At 35.1% G+C, this 21302-nt stretch overlaps 1 protein-coding gene across 2 annotated transcripts in view; it reads right to left on the bottom strand.

The window, feature by feature from the left end:
- Nucleotides 1–3034: 3034 nt before the first annotated feature.
- LOC149779505 (PAN2-PAN3 deadenylation complex catalytic subunit PAN2-like) overlaps nt 3035–21302 on the bottom strand; it is a 141814-nt gene continuing 123546 nt past the window's right edge. For both annotated transcript variants that reach the window (XM_089940204.1, XM_089940205.1), the window contains exons 22-29: nt 17960–18160; nt 17168–17258; nt 14351–14505; nt 11953–12038; nt 10153–10210; nt 7785–7964; nt 5408–5501; nt 3035–3478 (exon numbers count right to left, since the gene is read on the bottom strand). In XM_089940204.1, coding sequence (XP_089796330.1) covers nt 3270–3478; nt 5408–5501; nt 7785–7964; nt 10153–10210; nt 11953–12038; nt 14351–14505; nt 17168–17258; nt 17960–18160 — 1074 coding nt within the window. In that variant the 3' untranslated portion in view covers nt 3035–3269. The remainder of the gene's footprint in view (nt 3479–5407; nt 5502–7784; nt 7965–10152; nt 10211–11952; nt 12039–14350; nt 14506–17167; nt 17259–17959; nt 18161–21302) is intronic.

Below are 21302 nucleotides of genomic sequence, written 5' to 3'. Positions count from 1 at the left end.
AAGAGAGGGAGACCCAAAACGAAAATGTCTCAGCGTGCAAGATCATCTGTACATAGGGTATACTTTTTTGTAGCTGTTACTGTGTGCTATGTTGGCAAATGATTAAGACGATCTGCACATGTTATTTATGGGTATTATTTATCAGTAAATTGTATGCAACAATATGAGCCCATCTTATCAAGTTAAGTGCAACTTGTATTCTTACAGAAACAGTAACCTCATTTTCAAATTACAATAATAACAGAACTTGGAAAGACATGTTTTTAGTGAAAGCAGGTGTGTGTGTGAGAGGGAGATGAAACAACGTTATGTCAGTGTGCAAGATTGTATTTATTCAGAGCTAATTGTATTTGCATCCTTTTGTAGTTTTTGGAGAGAGAAAAGAAAAGAGGTTACAGGCGATTGAAAGGAGTATTTTCAGTTACCTGACGATTGTGATCTTTCTCGCGTATATATTCCATTATCAATTAACACCTCTAAATCAACTATTTATTATTGTTTTAAAATATCCATTGTCACAAGAACCACATGACTAGGCAGTGTTAGGTACATGCTAATTAGATATGCTTAGAGCTTTGACCAGGTTATTCCTGTTGACACCAGACTGTGGGCAAGATTCTACAGCATAGAACATATTAGTGAGGCTACCAATAGGGAAATTTGGCTTTCCATAGGGATATGAAAATCTGTTATGAAGGCCATTGCCCAACAGCAGGTGTTAAGGATAAACTAGTACATGCATCACTTGTTATTTGCACGCTCCAATAAAGATAACATTAAAGGAGTGAATCAGTGACTTTCAAATTTATGACAGAATGAAGAGATTTTTATATTTTGCATTACTAAAATGAAACAATAAGACTAATTGACCAATGGTCTGTGGTCTTCACTTTAGCATGTACTGAAATATCATTTCTCTTTGACAAGAAAACATCATAGGACTTTTCCGAACTCATTTTAAAATGCATGTGGTGCTTTCATACTGTGATGGACTTAATAACAAGTATTCATTAAAGATAATATTTAAGAATATGTATTGCAGAGACTATTGTCCAGTTTTTAATAAACAGCAGTAGACATTCTAATGACAGTAGGAGATTTTATTCTTCAATCATTATAATTTCTCACCAATAACATTGAAAATTATGGGCAGATTCATGAATGCGAGTAGATTCTCAATTAACAGAAGAATTACTGCTAGAGCAAGAGATGATTACAGGCTTTTCTGTAAATTATAAATGGTGATTATTTCTTTATTACTTGGATCACCTTTGATCAATGAGATGCACAAAGTTAACAAATAGGTGAGGCCAGCTTTAACTGAGGCAACAAACAGTCATTTTCCATCTTGGATTATATCAAACATATACTCAACAAACAGCATATTCATAATTTGACATATCCATATTGTACATTGCTATATTTTCAAAGCTGTTTGAAATGTGAACTTCTCTTCTTGATTCAAATAAAAAACATCAAAATAAGTGGATAAAAAGTACTAAAAAAATGAAATGATCAGTGATCTTTTGCACAATCATAAAATAGTAACTCTTTGATCTCATAATCGTATGTTTCATTAATTGATTCCTCAATTGCAAATTTATGGGAAGTTAAAAAATATTAAGTAAGTTTTAATTAAAGCAAGTAGTGATGTTTTTTATTCTGGATTATATCAAATACTCAGAAAAATACATAAAAATACATGGGTAGTTGGATGTATCTATACCATCCATCAACATTTTTTCAAAGCTGTTTGAAACATGAACTTCTCTTCTGGATTCAAGTAAAAAGCATTAAAATAAGTGGTTAAAAAATAAATAAAAGAATGAATGAGCAGTAACCTTTCTGCACAATTATAAATAGTGATTCTATTATTTTTTCTATTATTTTTTAATCTCCTGTTTCATTAATTGAAATCACACCGAAGAACTTGCCCAGTGATAACTACCATGTAAATTATACACTTATAAAAACAATACTTTGGTCACTGAATGTATCTAAATTGTACCTTGGCATATTTTCAGTCATTTGCAAAGGGAATCTTTCCAATTTAAATGCATCACAAGATGAGGTTAAAAATAAAACTGACCAACAAAAACCACCCTCACTGTACATGATCATTTTTGTTTAAAAAAACAATGGCAATATTTTAAAACTTGTTTGCAAATGTAAAAATCTTCTTAGTAGAACTTTTATGAATGCACTTTAAAGGATTTTCTGAAAAATACAAAGTTTTGTGAATGAAAAAACTTGATAAATTTAATTATTTGTTATAGTTAGAAAATATATGAAAAAATTAAAGTGTACAATAAATTCCATGAAATATGGTATTGTCAGGAATGCCTCAAATCAAGGTCTGATCAAAATATGTCAGTAATCACTTATCTTATTTACAAGCCAGACAATCCATATTATTACATAATCATATAAGCTTCTTATTAATCAAATCTAAGTTATTGTTGTGGGTTATGGATCATTAAGTTTATCAAAATGCATAATCATTAAAGCAAAATCAAGTCATAATCTATAAAACAAAGCTACTGGATCCAGTAACTTGTTTACTGAGCTTATCATATTTTCTGTGATGCATTCACATGCTAAGTTTGATCAAAATATATCAGCAAATGATATTTGGGTTGCCTGTTAAATGCTTCTTGAGCTGTCAGAAAATTTGGAGCTAAGGTCACAGAAACCTATTTTGCAACCAATTCAGGAAGCACATGAAATAAGTTTGATCAAAATCTATAAATATATATAAAGCCATTACGTTTTGAGCTAATCAACAAATGGATGATGGATGTCAGACAAATTACTAAGAATGTTCATCTAAAACATACTTGGGGACCCAGTGAGGGCAAAATCAATATAAAGTAGTTTTTCATAGATGCAGCTTAGAACTTTTTTTCTTCAAAGGAACTTTTTGCATAATGAAATGTTTTTAAAATGCCTTCCTTGGGTACCTAGTATATTTAATGGAACAGCCCTGAAATAGGACAATAAAGAACAGCATAAACAAAATAGATACAAGCTCAAAGACATGTTGAGAATTGTTTTATTTCTGTAAAAGCATGAGACAAATTAAAAACTGATGACATCAGCAAATTATGAAGAACCCTACTTCAACGAGTTCTGTGCATCATACTACAAACACTGATAAAAACAGCAGCCGTAAAACCAGATTAAAAAAATGGCAGGATTTTACATTTATTTTCCAGGTATTATCAACAGCCAATGGCATAGGAGCAGGAGGGTGAATAATTCTATATGATTCACAAGACTGCGATGGTATCTTCCACATTGTCCTCCTCAATTTCTGATATCTTCCACTGATTCTTCCGTCCAAACTCATACATTTCATTTATAGTGGCTCGCACTTTGTCCATACCTTCTTGGGACATTTCCTGGTATTTAAAATACAGATGCAGGGCAGTTCTTGCATCTTCTACAGAGTCATGGGTTGCTGACTGTATGTTCAACTCTGAAAGCACAAAGAACACTAGGGTTTATCCTAGGCTACACCATTTTGCCGAGTTTTTTTTTTTTTTTTTTTTTCTGGCACATAAAGTTCTGTTCATGCTGCCCATAGGGAGCAAAAACAAGACCCAAGAAAATAAAGATGAAAGATCATAGTTGACTTGAGAATGGATCAAGCATTTCCCAAGTTTACTAAATAGAATGTTCCCAATTAATACAATCTGCTGGCCGACACAAAACCATACCAGGTTTAAATAGCTTCGTGACCTATTAAAGGCACATGATTAGATCAATAAGAGAAAATATAAGAGATAAAATCTTCAGCATAAAACATAACTGAATTTGTTTCCACTATAGTGTACAGGGAAATAAAAATGCAGACTCAAATGTCCAAAGTAGATTTACAATAGAAATGGTCACTTATGCATGAGAAATTAAAACATCATTAAGGGAGGCTGGTTGCGTATTTATTAATTTCTGCATTAAATATTCACATTTCCAGAAATCATAAACTTAATCAGAATCAGTCACTGCAGAGTCAGACTACAGTTTCCTTTTCAACTTAAATAACCATGCCCAAACAGTGGACATTGTTATTTTAGTGGACTGGAAAAGTGCAGAAAATTGTTTAGTAGCCTTACTCGACAATGATTGTAAGTACTTGGTCACATGAATATTTGTCACACAAATTAATAAATTGATATGTGTGTGCCTGTAATAATAATACATATTTAAATTTCTTCAATAAAGAAACAGATATGGCTATTTGCAACCCCGTTCTTTACAACACCATTTTTCAACCTACAATTTTTTTTCAGTTCTGGAACAAACTATATTAATATCATTCTTTACATTCTTATTTCTCATGCAAATTGAGAATTATTAAATGTACATTAAATTGGCCATAAAATTAGGCATAAGACTTAGAAGAATGCTTTTCAAGCATTTTGTTAACAAATTTGTCAAAAAAGATTAACTCAAGTATATGCATTCAAGATGATTTTATGAACTCGAGTTTGGTATTGTGATAGCATAGTATATGCATTCAAGTGGAGTTTATGAACTCAAATTCTGTATTGTGATAGCATGGTAAGTACATACTGGATGAGTTTATGAACTCAAATTCTGTAGTGTGATCATGTGATGGCATGGTAAATGTATTCAAGTTGAGTTCATGAACTCAAATTCTGTGTTATGATAGCATGGTATATGCATTCAAGGAATAACTTTTACCGTAATTCTTTTATGCTGGAAAATTTATTTAAACACTCTTTAACTCGTTTTCTCCTGGCACCGCATTTACGTGTCAGGAGATAGTAGTCTACTGCTGAGCTCTGTATCATTAAGGTCATGGATGATACACTATAGTTGGTGGTATTATAGAAAGGTAGACAGACGTAGGTCTACAATGATACCAAATGATCTGGACATTCTAGTTGCAACTATAAAATACAGAGGAAAAACCTAATTTTTTTGGACCCGATTTTTTTTCACCCAAAATTCGCCTGTGGTCGGAATCCAAGTTTGTATCAGGATTTTAGACTTTTTGGCCTCAGATCTAAGGCAGAACAGTCTGAACTGCACAGTCAGGTGAACCTTTGCCAAAAGTAGGATAAGATGGGCCTTTAGAATAAAGAGTGGTCACGATACGAAAATGATGGATCCGTTAAGAAAAAAACAAAAACTCCAAATTTTACCCTTCTGCTCATGTGTGGATGAAATAGCCAATGAAAAAGAATATTTTTAACACAACTATTCATTAGGTTAACGGGAAGTCGATGTATAAGGATGTATTCAGAAATAGCCCCCAAAATGTGTTTCCTACTCACATTTCAGGAGAAAATGACAAAAAACTCCAGGGGTTAATGAGTTAAAAATATAAATTCCAAGTTATACTATACTAGATAATATCTTAAGGTACAGCTGTACTTACTGAGAAAATACCAGGCCAGAAATTTGAGAGAGATCATTCTTTGTCGAGGAATATAGAACAGTTCTACTGTGTCTATAATCTGGTCTTTGGGAACCTGAGAGGAAAAGCGAAAAACAAAAGTTGAGTTAAAGTGGAACCAAAATACATTTAGTACATGTCACTGATTAAATTTTTCATGGTCCTGCCATAATTTTGAAATGACTTGGGAAGTTAATTATATGTTCAATTATGAAGTCATTAATTACACTGACGTATAATCATGCATGATAAACAATTTCATATTTGCAGTCAATTTTGAATTTAATCCACAAATATAATGTACTGCTGATTACATATGTAGTATTGGCAATGTTTTGCAGGCGAGACAAAAACCTTTCAAAAGACATATCCCCACTGTCAATATTTATTCTCCACATGCACATGTAGAAATGGTTCAAGCATGAAATTTGACACTGTGCTGAGGGCAGGGCATTGGAAAAAAAACTGGTTCTAAATGATGTGTGTGTATGTGATTTGTATTTTTAACATAGCCTAAACAATTTTTCAGTCATATTGCTATCATGTCTACAATGTGACAGTTTATAGCGATGTCTAGCACTGGGGCATCATACCACAGACATGCAGCATCATGTCCCACCCAGTCACATTATTCTGACACCATGCCGACCAGTCCTAACACAAACCTCTTAATACTTTGCGCCAAGAGAGGCAGCTGTTAGTACCATTTTTATATGTCTTTGGTATGACTTATCTGGGATTCGAACCCTTAACCTCCCACATCCAAGGGGGGGGACGTTCTAACCACTCAGGCCACCGAAGCGGTCGCCCCAAAAGAAAACCAAAACCAAAACCAACTTCAAACCCACAACCTCCCACATCGGAGGTGGACGCTCTAACCACTGAAGTCACCAGAGTGGTCTCTAAATAATGTTAACAGTAAACTGATGAATGAGTAAATAAATGTATGGTATAATTAGGTCTTGTGTAATTATAAATTAAAAAAATTCTTAGTTGCGTGCATACTACAGTGGAGAAAAGCATTGTAAAAATTTCCCACCTATCTTATTATTGTTATATCTTAATAATTTAGAAGAATATTTGGTAGCAAAAGACCATGTAGCAGTGTGAAGTGTGAAAATCTGGAAACACATTTATGTTTAGCTTAAAGGTACTTGTAATTCTTTATGCTGACAATGTTATTCTCACAGATAATGAAAAAGATGTCCAGAAAACTGAATGAATTTCCTTATAATGTAGAGAATGGAGATTAAAGTCAATGCTGAAAATCAAACAGTTATGTCTAGTTCAAGACAATCTAAATTGTTTATCTTTTGTATTTAGAAACATATCATTGCAAACAGAACTGCTGCTAGAATACAAAATGTATTTCTTGCTTGTGCTTTTTAATGGAATTTCACTAGAAACAATACTAAATTGTTAATTCCCAAAAAGATATATTAACATTACCCTATTTCCACGCACTGATTTTGTGATCTTCAAAACCTGATGCAGTAACCAGTACAACATAGCTGTCCAGTTATCCCCCAAACCAATTTAGAAACATTATCCTAATTGCTGGCATTGATTTTGTGATATCCTAAACCTGATGTAGTAACACTGACTTTTCAATGAAAATATGCAGAAATAATTGTTAGACTGAACGAATAAAAATATTTTACATATCTCCCACAGGTCTAGATTATACAGTAACAAGCACTCTAGAGTCTGCATATCAGCAGTCATGGATTTCATTTCTGGAGTCAGAAATTACATGTACAAGAATCTGGTCTATACAGTTTTTCCCCACTATAAGCCCCCTCAGAACATAGGAGCCCCTATAATGTAGATGTGGTTGTTGGTTCAATTTAGCCATTTAAATTTTATTTTATCAGTGCTCCTTCAATCATTTCATTTTATTTTACTTCTTGGCTAAAGACAACAAATTATAATATCTCTAAAAAAAATTTGTATGCAATATTATGGCATTGCCTCATTTCAATATAGGTCTTTATCCTCAGGAATATCACGTGTCCTTATTTCCATCAATGTAGGTCCATCTTCCCATGAACAACATAGGTTCTTATTCAGATGAACATATGTCCTTACTCCCATGAACTTGGGTCCTTATCCCATGAACAACTTAGGTCCTTATTCCCAAGAACAACATGGGTCCTTACTCCCATGAACAACATAGGTCCTTATTCCTAAGAACATGGGTCCTTACTCCCATGAACAACATAGGTCCTTATTCCAAAAACATGGGTCCTTACTCCCAAGAACATTGGTCCTTATTCCCAAGAACAACATGGGCCCTTATTCCCATTAATAACATGGGTCCTTATTCCCAACATCAAAACTGTGAAACACGTATAATTACCCGTATATTGATCACTCTGAAATCTTTCTTCAGACCATGTCCTACGAATATGACACCAGCATCGATCAGGTAACGCAGTTTGATATATGTTGACTTGAGTGTGGTAAGGTGTTTGCTCGAGATGACTGGGTTTAGGTCCCCATGTTGAATCCCTGAGTACTGAGTCAAATAGTCCACAACCTAAGAGTATAAAAGATGATACATGGTATGATAACTGCACAGTATATATAAAAAAAACATACATCCCAATACTGTCAAACATTCGAGAAATTGATGCAGCAGAACAAAATATCATAAACCAATACAATTAAATCAGTATAAGAGTTTGCGGATCATGATACCCAATGTCTATAGAATCTCCCTCATTATAATGTCTACGGAATCTCCCTCATTATAATGCAGTAGTCAGGGTCCACAAACGCTGACCATGTTATGTACTGAGCTGTGATATTTACCAAACCATGATATATTGAGACTAGCATAATACAGTGAACTGCAGTATGACGGGCAATACCAAAATATGTTAAATAATGGTGTTTTGAAATGGAAATGACAATATAAGACTAAATTTCCCCTTATTTTCCTTTCAACCCATATTGTTATACACTGGTATGATTTTGATTATGGGGTTCATAGTGGTACCGCGTTATATTCAGAATCATATAATATTGAGGGAGGGTTGCACTAGTGTTTCCAGGAAGGTTCTTAAAAAGACTCCTTTAGTTTGTGTACCTAATGGTACTCTGTTGTAAGCATGAGATTCATAATGTGTTTTTTTCTTGGAATGAACCTAGCCAGTTTTATTCTGGTGCATATTTAAGTGCCCAAGCAAAGGTTCTAATTACTACCAACACTGTGTATATTCCTGTACCCCATGAAGGGACCTGACTACTGTTTCACTCTGTCTTCTTAGTGTCTAGTAATGGGTTCACTATTTATGTATATATTCTTATATCCTGTGTATTCATCTGGACATCGTTGCATTGGAAATTAGTAGGATTCTGTGCAGGACCACACTCATCTACAACCACCAACCACCAGGCTAGATACTATTTTGCCCAGCCTACAAATCTGGGGTGCTCTCATAATACCCAAGGAAACCAGAATCCATAATCTATGCTAAATTTTATCTTAACACATTAACCCCTAGCGACAAGTTAACGTGGCAGGAGGTAGCAGCCTACTGCCGAGCTCTGTAGTGTCATGGTCATGTATGATACACTAAAATAGGTGGCATTATAGAAAGGTAGACAGATGTAGCTCTACAATGATACTACACTACAAAATACAGAGGGAAAAACCACAATTTTTAGAATATATTTTTTTTCTATCCAAAATTGGCCTGTGGTCGGGATCCAATTTTGTGTCCAGATTTTAGACTATTGGGTCAGATCTAAGGCAAACCAATATAAACTGCAAACAGACAGATGAACCTTTGCAAAAAAAGTAGGATAAGATGGGCATTTGGAATAAAGAGTGGTCTTGATACAAAAATAATGGGTCCGTTTAGCAAAAAAGAACTCCAACTTTTACCCTTCTGCTCATGCACAAGCCAAAAAGCTAATGAAAAACGATGTTTCTAACACAACTAGGCAGTATGTTATTGAAAGATCACCTGGGATTTGGTGTTTTCGGATGCATTTAGAAATAGCTTTCAAAATGTGTTCCCTACTTTAATTTCTGGTGAAAACAACAAAAAGCTCCAGGGGTTAATGTGTTAAGACCTGATGTGACTGTATCATTAACTAAAGTGAAAATAAGAAAAAATGAACTGTAAATTTATAAATGAAACTGATACCATCTGCATTGCCTTTTTTATATAAAAAAAACTACAATCTGATATAAGGAAACTCACTGAATAACATTTCATGATGAAAAGAGGTTGTACAACAAAAAAGGAATAATAAATTGCATTTATCAAAATGAGGGTTGAGGAGGTTAAATCCAAATGTAAACGTTACTGTTGTGAGTTTAATGCCATTTTTCAGCACATGATTGGCTATATATGGCAGCCAGTATAACTGGTGGTGGAATAACCAGGAAAAAACCTGGAAAAAACCACTGACCCAAGGGAAACTACTGGCAAGATTTCTCACATACCCTCATTGGTTGAGTCCAAGACGCGAACCCATGTGGACAGAGGTGAGATGGCAGTGACTGATAAAGGTGAGCACTTTAGACCACTCAGCTACCTGGGCACCCCTCCCCCAAATGTAAATGTAATCAGGTGATGCATCTCATGGAGGAAATTTGATTCTTATCACATATTCATGCTGATCCCACTTGTTAAACAATGATGTCATTACAAAAAGAACTTGGAAATTTTTCTCATTAGCAACATTTAGTTGTTGCTATATATTCCACTCACCTGTTCATGAGTAGCAATATAATCATCCAGGAAAGGCACACCTGCCTGCTCTCCATCCCTGCAAAAGAAGCAATGGAAAAGTTCATGAAATGAAATGCAGAGATACACAATTTTTTGTCAAGCATTTATTGTGTGCATCAATCCCATATAAATTAATCATTATAAAGACATGTGCAATTTTTAACCTTATCAAATCTGTACACAAGTCAAGCTCCAGTCAATATCTAAAATTAACAAGAATACTGCAGAAAACTAAGGCAAAATCCAAAATTCAAGGAAACTTAATGGAACAAGAAAGTAGGTTGTTGTGACCTACTTTTGCTCATGGCTTGTTGGATCCTTCAAGATGAATTCACCAATCAGGTTACTGTGACCCACTTTGCTCATGGTGAGGTGGACCTTCAAGATGAATTCACCAATTGGGTTATTGGTGAAACATAAAAAGTAGTTATAGTGACCTACTTTTGATGGTGGAGAGTAGTACCCAACAAGATTGGAAAAGTGATCCGAGTGTCTTGATTTTGCTTTTGCAAATGAGACAAATATTTTTTTAAAAACTTAATTATATAGAATACTATGACTTTAAAATCATATACATATAAACCCTATTGATTCTCACAGCCCAAAATGTAAATTCTATCATTACAATATCATGTTTGCTAAGTTCAAATATGTCAGGATGAACAAATATAAATAAAGCTTGATACATCCTTGCAACAGTCATATTTTTAACTCCTGACAATATACACCATAATGATTGTATTTTACAAATCTAATCTAATACTCTATATATACTGTGTAACTTTTTATACTGTTCTTTGCAACCAGAAAAAAGCATGGTAACTGTTTATAAATGCATGTCTCTCCTTCCAACAATTAAAGCCAAAATGAAAAGTTACATTCTGTTCAAAGTCCTTCTCAATGAACACCCTAACAAGTGTTCTGTAGAGGACTATGGCAGCTTATAGTATTCACCAAAATTCCAATAAATTTATCCTGAAAAAAGGTCTGCCTCCAGCCAATTCATTTATGAACATGTATCCTAAATTAATTGGGAGAAACCAAATTACCAGCAATTCAGCAAATTCTGAAATATGTTCTGCAGAATTAAGAATTATTTGTAGGCACTTAATCACATCAATAAACATTTTTACAGCATTCCAAACTGGACAGCATAGTTTTAAGATTTTGGGATTTTATGCCGACATTCTGCCTTGTATTTTTTAATCACATGCATTGAGCAATAAAATCATGGTAATGAGGACACTGCTTGAAAATAAGCTTATGTTTGATGCTCAATGTCTCTAGTTCTACGTTGTCATTTTTCGTAAATAAATATTGTTTCAACCATAAATAAAATTCCTCTTCCTCGTTCCTTCGTTTTACTTTCTGTTCAAGACAGGTGAAAGAGCAACTATCATTGTGTACCATCAAGTTCAGTGAAGACAAAACTGCTATTATCTTTAGCTATTACACTGACTAGATACATGTTCAAAGAATACAAATTCCCACACCTACCTAAGTTCAAGATGCAAAAGCAAACTTGAAATGCAAAACATGAGCCATAAGCACATAATTTTTATTTGAATCCATAAAACACTTCATATGTCACTGAACTTTATTGAAATTTCTGGTTTATGGGATGGTCATATCAATATAAAGAAGGACAGATGAAACAAAATATGCCTTACAGAAACGTGTTACTGGTAAGCACCATTTACATGAAAACAATAAACATCTCATAATGGTGGGCAGATATATAGTGATGAAAATTAAAAGGTCAAGAGAGCCAAGTATTACCCCCTGATACAAGTGATGCGGGCTACAGACAGATGACTTGGCTTGATGGTGGATCTGGTCCCATCACTCCTCAACTCTGACTCTTCCTAAACTCAGAGAAAAAAAAAATCATTTTTAAGTCATTGTTGTGACACTGATGGTGTAATGATATCGTCTCATGCATAAAAGAAATGTGTTCATGAAACAATGATGTTCTACCAAAGTGCCCAAACACATAACCCATCAAAGCACCCAGACAGTGATAACCCACCAAAGTGCCCAGACAGTGATAACCCACCAAAGTGCCCAGACACTGATAACCCACCAAAGTGCCCAAACACTGATAACCCACCAAAGTGCCAAAACACTGATAACCCACCAAAGTGCCCATACACTGATAACCCATCAAAGCACCCAAACACTGATAACCACCAAAGTGCCAAAACAGTGATAACCCACCAAAGTGCCCAAACCGTGATAACCTACCAAAGTGCCCAAACACTGATAACCCACCAAAATGCCCAAGCTGTGATAACCCACCAAAGTGCCCAAACACTGATAACATATTAAAGTGCCCAAACACTGATAACCCACCAAAATGCCCAAACTGTGATAACCCACCAAAGTGCCCAAACACTGATAACCCACCAAAATGCCCAAACTGTGATAACCCACCAAAGTGCCCAAACACTGATAACATATCAAAGTGCCCAAACACTGATAACCCACCAAAGTGCCCAAACAATGATAACCCACCAAAATGCCCAAACTGTGATAACCCACCAAAGTGCCCAAACACTGATAACCTATCAAAGTGCCCAAACACTGATACCCACCAAAATGCTCAAACCGTGATAACCCACCAAAGTGCCCAAACAATGATAACCCACCAAAATGCCCAAACTGTGATAACCCACCAAAGTGCCCAAACACTGATAACCCACCAAAATGCCCAAACCGTGATAACCCACCAAAGTGTCCAAACACTGATAACCCATCAAAGTGCCCAAACACTGATAACCCACCAAAATGCCCAAAGTTACCTAAATGCAAACCTGACCAAGGTGTGATGCATGGACAAAAGAACATTCAGGTTTAACACTATATGCCCACAATACTATTCAATATTATTTTTAAGTCAAAGGTTTTACACCTTGAAGTACAGTTTCACTTTGGATTATATTATCCCCAAAAAGGAAGTGTCCAATTGATGCAATTCGTACAGCTGAGCTGTAGGATTATTGTATTGTCAAAATTCCAGAGTTTATTTGATGCCATTCTTAAGGCCAAGCTATAAGATTATTGTAGAATTATTATGCTGTCAAAATTCCAGTGTCTATTTGATGCCATTCTTACAGCAAAGCTATATGCATTTACAAACATTCACTTATTTCAGTTTGGAAAATTAAACATGGTTCCCACACTTTTCTAAAGATAAACTTCCAAGCCATTTTCAAGGTTTATATGAAATGAAATTTACTTTTCCAAGGTTCAAATAAGACCATTAATGAATCAAAATAAAGAACATTATAGCTTAGGAAACACACAATTTTCACATCAAAAGATGTTTCTGTTTCAAGGCTCTGCAAGAATATCTGAGTCAACATTAAACCATAAATTGTATCACAAGAAACAAGTGGGAGTGGGAATGAACAGTCAAAAAATTATATATGCAAAAATGTGAAACTTAAATGGTTTGGTTTCTATGAACAAATCTAAATATATCTAAAGAATGCACATATATTTTATTCCACTGTCACCATAGTTTTCCATATAAATTTAAATTCTGATCATTTTAAACAATGCCTGCATTACTATCACATACTCCAGCAAAGCTTGAATATAAATAAAGTTAAATGACTGTCAGCTGACCAAACAACCTCTTTCTTTCACTGACATCCCTTTATATGTACATTCTACACATAGTTGGACTCATTTGGACAGTACTGCATTTTTTAAATTAATACAGATAAAACCCATTACAATGTGATTCGTTATAACATGATGGCAGAATGGCTTCCATTTTTTAATTTTAAATCTCTTTTTAACATGCTAAATACATGCTCTTGTAAAAGTTGATCTTTTGTATCCCTACCAGATTTTTAACCCAGCACTGCATTTACTGTTGCCTTTATTCCAAAATTTTCCAAAACAAATGATATATGATCAAGAAGTTAAAACTGATGACAATGAAATTTCAATGCACATTTTCTAAAGGGAAGTTTTTCAAAAAATATTTTAATGTGATCCCACTTATATCGTGATGTTATTCTTTGAACTCCACGCATCACGTTATAACGGGTTTTACCTGTAATGCTGAATAAGCTAGGTTTAATTCATAATAAAATGCCCTGTTATGAAATGGAACTTAATGATCAAGCTTTCATGCTGCAAGAGAAAAAGCAAAAAGGCCAGGTACCTGATTGAGGGAGACAAACTCAGCATCCAACCCCACAATGGTTCCCTCCTTGGGAAGCTCGTCTGGATCAAGGGGAGTGAATGTCACCTTTCGTCTCTTGGGATTCAGTATGGAAGAGTCATCAAAGAACACGTCTGATGTGATTGGGTTCTTCACTAAAATTAAAACCATACCTACTGTAACAATCAAAATTTAAAAGTGGTTTCCTTTACTATACTGAGAGTCAACACAAAAAAATATAATACAAAGCATGGGTACTTTATGGAGAAACCAATGGCAATCATAAAATGGGGATATGTTGGTGATCATCAGATCTGCACACTTTTCATTCAGATCCTATTAAATATTGCAAGAAACGTTGTAGTGAAAACCCCATGTCAATGCCATCATTCATACAAGAGATACAGAGAGAACAAGATTTTCAAGATGGCTGTCAAGGCAGCCATTTTGGAGGTTAAATTTGCATCATTTAAACATATATAGCTTTTAAATGTGATATGGCTATCCATTTAGCTATTACAAGATTTTTAAGAAGTTACATTTGCATATTTTTCATTTAGGACCCACTACATAAAGCAAGAAATGTTTTTGTAAAATCCCGATCGTCAATATGATTGCTTTAAGTGAAGTAGGGATAAGATTTTTATAACGGCCAAGAAGGATCAGTAATATTTTTATTTAGGATTGACTATATATAGTCAGAATGGTTCTAATGCAAACATTTTAAAATAATGATCCACCAGGTGGAGTAACAAAAACAAGATTTTCAAGTTGACTACCATAGCATCCGTACATTTAGGATCAACTAGACATCGTATAAAGTCTGTCAATAAAAAGGAAATTAATTCATAAATCAGGTTTCTGAGAGACTGCTTTCCCAATCACATTAATATTTGCAAAAGAAACTCCACTATCTCCAAAATCCAGCCCTCCCTGAAAGATGCAACCCTTGTTTCCATTTAGTCATCATGTAGATCAAGGGAAGTAACTCTTACTGCTTGGTGGCCACATATTACAGATGTGTACCAGCTTAAACCTGAGCAAAAACAACAAAAGGTTGTTCATATTTGCAGGGAATCGCGTGAGGGCACATGGAAGCAAACATGATGATGGTTGTTATGTCCCAACTGCGACTAGGCACATCCAAGTGGTACAAGTCAGTATGTGACCCATACCAATTGTATGCAAATGACTCGAAAAAAGGCCCTGGTAATTTTGGCCATCATCCTTGACTATTGTAGGATTTGGAAGGACAGATGCTCTACCTCTTCAGTGGCATCAACCATGGCCGTAACCTGGTATGCAACATTAACTGCAGGAGAAGTACGGCATACAGAAGGTGAAAAGTCCAATATATTTATTCTACTGCGACTCTAAAACTAAATTCTTTCTGCACCATAGTCATAAAAAAGTTTTCAGGTAAGTCTGGGCTAGCTCCCTTGTCCAATGTGTGGTTGTTCTCCTCTGGTGTGCTTTACAAGAACAAGCATAAAATGCCACACAGAAGGGAAGACATTTTGTCATCACCATGTGTGGTGTGGCACCATATTCGACATGGATCAGGTTCTGACTGGTGCATACTGATATGCGATGGCTTGTTGGGCCTGGCTGGACAGCTACCATAAACAGCGCACCTGGTCCTTTATATCCTGTCAGAGAAATGTTTCTAGTCATTTCACCCAGCTGGCTTGTTATGTATGGTGATCAGCTGAGCCTGATGACTGGACCAGTTTGGTCAGTAGCCAGGATGGTGTATGACGTGTTATTTGACTGGTAGTCAGAGCATGGGGGGGGGGGAGAGCAAAAATTTCCCCAATATTCTCTAAATTGCCTGTCAGCATTTGAGATGAAAAGTCTCTGAAAACTGGCATCTCACATGTTGCTTGCTAAATAACCTGTTGTACATGTCATTCCAAAACTAATATGCCATTTCCAAAACTATAATGCTCATGTGTATTTCACTTGGCATTGTTAAAATGACCCAAATAAAGCAGTAAGATACAATCACAAACCCAATTAAAAAATAGTGTGACAATACAACCTAAATAAACAGAAAATAAAACCCAAATAAACAGTGTGACAGTACAATCTAAATAAACAAAATGAACATACATTCACAACTCCAACCAAATTAACCACGACAATACAACCTAAATAAACAGAATGACAATACAACCCAAATCAACAGTGTGATAATACATGCACAACTCCAACCCAAATAAACAGTGCAACAATACAACCCCCAAACAGTGTGACAATACAATCAGAACTCCAACTCAGATAAATAATGTGACAATACAACCCAAATAAACTGTGATAATACAACCCAAATAAACTGTGCGATAATACAACCCAAATAAACTGTGTGATAATATAACCCAAATAAACTGTGATAATACAACCCAAAGAAACCGTGATAATACAACCCAAATAAGCTGTGTGATAATACAACCCAAATAAACTGTGTAATAATACAACCCAAACAAACTGTGTGACAATACAACCACATTTCTAGTATTCAACTTGAAAAGAGTTAATCTATACCAAAAACACAAGATATATGAAATAAAATAGTGGCAGGTGAATAAGTCATGTCATTATGTGCTGTTATCTCATTCAAATTGTTAAACACTTTTCTATATTGTACAGCAGATACCTGAGTACACCATAATCACGTGGATATAACAACAGTAAGGCTTAGTCCAGCTGTAACATAAAGGCCAAAGCGGAAAATGATAAATTCACTTTGTATGAACTTTAGCTGCTGCTTGGATATGCTTATTTGAGGGTTTGGGCTATGTACAAATAATATGCTACCTGCAAGATTATAATACTTGACAATGTCCCGCCGTATGAAGTATATCGTACAGGGCACCTTCCAGTCCAAATTTAACTGAACCGCTTCATACTGGAAAAGGAAAAAAAAAAATGTTCGAAAATATTACAAAATTTCTTCACTACAATTACATTATTCAACACAGGAATAAAAACTAACATATTCTAGATGTCCTTGTATAAATATGGATTATGAATATTTAATTATAGACCAAAGGACCTATATATGCATTTTAAACTTTCTATGTGCTGCACTGTATTTCATCTTTCCAGCTGTAACAACCAAGAATTCAAAGATGTCACATATTGTCCAGGCTGTCATAGCTCTGTATAGGTGACTGGTAAAAAAGCAAATTACAACAATAATATGGTATGAGTCTTCAGAACAAAGTAAACTCTTTAATGGTAAACTGATAAGTTCTATAAAAGCAAAGTTTTAAAGAAATTTGAATACCTATCATCCCAATTATGGTCTTAAGTAAAACAACACCCCTGATGGTCAATAAAACAGTATTAAAGAAACCAATTTTTCCTAGTAAAATAAGTTTCTTCAAGAATACTTACCCAATCATAATGCCTTAGGAGAACTAAACACTTATGATTGGGTAATGTATTTGAAGAAAATGTGCCACCATGTAAGAAGTCACAAGAATCACAGTATTACCATAACGCAGTCCTGATCGATAATAGAACAATAGTACAGATAACGGTGCCATTGCATAAGAATCAAAAAGAAGAAGACATAATATTGTAACACATTACAATCCTGCCTACCTTTTCTATTGGAGTTATGGAGAAGTCATTCATGAGATACCACTGTGTACAGGTGACATTCTCTTTCCGCTGGTGGTATGTCTCTCCAACTTTAATGTGGCTCACTAGGTGACCACCTGTTTTGGCATCCTTTACATGCACTACTGTTGCAAATATTTCATAGTACTTGGTCCGCAAAGGATGGATCTTTGGCAGCGTTTCCTTTCAAAATTAAGAAGCAGTCATGCATTAAAGATGATTTGCATTTACAATCTGTAAAGAATACCTGAATGATCAGTTTTTGTAATTATTTGAAAATCAGACTATTGTGACCATAATGTCAAACACAAAAAATTCAAAATAAAGGTTCTCCAAAGAATATTTCAAAGTTGGAGTCTAGGACACTTTGCTGTACAAAGTTGGAGTAATCTCTTGACTATAGGAGTCCCAATAACCCTTTTTGTCCTTGCAGTAATTGAATACTCACCAATATAAGGATCATAATACCGCCACTGTTAATTCAGTCTGAAGTAGTTAGTGTTATTATGAAAGAATGAAAATCTAAACAATGAAGGGCAGTGATAAATGTGATTTTTTGTAATTTTACAACTGTAACTTGATAACAAATCTCAATAGTTTAAAGTTGTCATTCTTAAAATTTGAGCATGGCTAGATGGAATCAGAGAAATCTGCAAATCATGGATCATGACAGCAGACTTGGAGAAAAGGATACAGGCTACAGAGATGAGATGTTTCCGAAAGATCCTCGGCATCACATACAAAGACCATATCACCAAATGAAAAAATAAGGCAGAGGATAAGACAAGCCATTGGGCCTCACATTGACCTCCTGGTCATAGTGAAAAAACTGAAACTGCAGTGGTATGGGCGTGTCTCATGATCATCAGGACTTGCCAACACAATCCTACAAGGCACTGTACAAGGAAAATGAGAGGCAGGCATAGAAAGAGGTGGGAAGATAACATCTGAGCGTTGACAGGTTTGACACTGAGTGACTCACTGAGAAAGACGGAAAATCAAGAGGAATGGAGGAAGCTGGTTGTCTGGTCTTCTGCAGTGCCCCAACGGTCTTCCAGACCACGGGACTTATGATTTAATTTAGCTTCAATAATTCCATTCTAAATAAATAAATTTGCCAAGATTTCAGAAGAAGAAAAAAAATGCCATTCACTTCTTTTTGTACCACTGTTGTGCAACACAGTATACTTCAGCTTTTTTTCTTAAATGTGAACTCCTTTGTGACCTAATGACTAGTGAGTTGCAAAGCTCTGTGTTCCATGGGTTTGCCATTAAATGTTTCCTTCCACAATCATGACACCATTGTACATACAATCAATAATGTTTAAATATTTTGTCGTGGGAAATGTCTTATTCCATTAATCATTCATGAATATCTCAGTCTCTATGGCATTCAAGTCCACTCCAGTGGCCTAGTGGTTTAAGCATCCGCCTTGAATGCGGGAGGTCGTGGGTTCAAACCCTGGCCAAGTCATACCAAAGACTTTAAAAAATGGTACTAACAGCTGCCTCGCTAGGCAATCAGCATTAAGAGGTTAGTGTTAGAACTGGTTAGAATGGTGTCAGGAAAATATGACTGGGTGGGACATCATGCTACATGTCTGCGTCATGATGCCCCATTGCTAGACATCACTATAAACTGCCACAGTGCAGACATCATAGCAATATGACTGAAACATTGTTAAAGCTACATTAAAATTCCAACACACACACACACACACACACACACACACACAGAGCATTCTACTTTCTTATTCCAAATTTGATACATTATCTACTTTCTGATGGCAAGTCTCACGAGATTCTGGCTCATATGCAGTCTTGCACATGGCACCAAAGAAAGTATGTAAACTTCCCGCCATGTCGGCCTATTCTGCACGTCGGGTAATTCTGCACAGCGATATGTCATTTCTGTAAACATTTGGTCAAGTGCTATTTTGGGTCAAAAATCCATTTTGTATCCAGGAAGAAGAACCGTACATTAATTAAGAAAAGTGATATTCATAAAGTGTACAAAAATATCCCACATTTAGACTCGAAATGCACATAAAAATGTGATTTCTAAATGGCAACGTGAAGACCCACTCCATGACCTTCTTGAACCTGTAACCCAGAAAATTTGATTTACTATGCATCTTTTAGAATCATACAAGTAAATACATTATATAAAAGATGGAAATGTGTACCTTAAAACAAAACTATTTTAATCCAAGTTTCCAATTTTGCAAGAAGTTGTCCCACACGTACACATCGTCTGCTACCCAATGTGTCTACTTGCCGCGAGAACATAAATTCTCAACAAATTCACCGGCGTATAGTCTGTTTCTAAATTCTGTAGTAATTTTTCCCCATCAACAAGATGTTGTAAACACATTACATCCTTTCATTGTTGTTTCTCTTCCATGTAATAGCTTATTTTTCATCAAATGTTGAACTTTACTAACTTTTTTACAAGATTGGTTTAGTTTGCTTAATATCTCGTCATTTATTGGCATTTTTACGTTGAATTTTGTAAAACTAGCTATAAACCTGACCTAATTACTCGACTGAACTGCTGATGGAAATAGTCCAAAGTAATATATTTCCTTTCTATAGCAAGATGGATAAACATTACATCTTTTCAAAGCTATGCGCAGAATAGACCAACATATCACGAGTCAGGAAAACAGGAGGGTGGAATCCCCTGTGTCCAAAATTAATATTATTTTGAACAGAATATTCTGGTGACAACTGCATCTTTTCAAATGGTAAGCACTGCAGTATTTTATTTTTGTCAATCGCTCGAATTTGGTATGCGTTTGCTTCAATATTGGAAACGAAAACCTTAGGTGCGCAGAAATGCCTGACAGCAGTGTACTAATGGAAAATAATATTTGTATTTACTCAATAATGAAAGTATGTCCACACATGCAACAAAAAAAGGCCCCTGTTAAGACCCTTGTTGAGTGCTTTCCATGCTTGTTTCAACTACAGGATACTTGAAATGTACATCAAATGTATTGAATTTGAATCTACAATCAACTTTTTAAAGCAAACCAAGCCCATATTGCAGTTGAGACTTCAATGAAAGTATTATGAATTCAGTTTTATTTGTGGGATGCCAATTTTCATGGACTCAGTGAACACTATAGACCCTACATTTGACAGAACCAATTAAAAAATAATTTTCGTCCCATGAAGAAACTAGCAAGCGGACCATGAAAAACCAGATCCAATTAAAAAAGAATTTCCATTCCATCAAGAAAACAGCATGCATATCCATGAACTCAAGTAAGGAATCACAATAACCGATGTATCGGTGTCATTTTTCTGGTAATGTTTATGC

The sequence above is a fragment of the Sinohyriopsis cumingii genome, chromosome 17, assembly GCF_028554795.1.
Source record: "Sinohyriopsis cumingii isolate HCF-2022 chromosome 17, ASM2855479v2, whole genome shotgun sequence".
NCBI classification, from domain to species: Eukaryota; Metazoa; Mollusca; class Bivalvia; order Unionida; family Unionidae; genus Sinohyriopsis; species Sinohyriopsis cumingii.
This window is presented reverse-complemented; position numbering and strand designations above follow the sequence as displayed.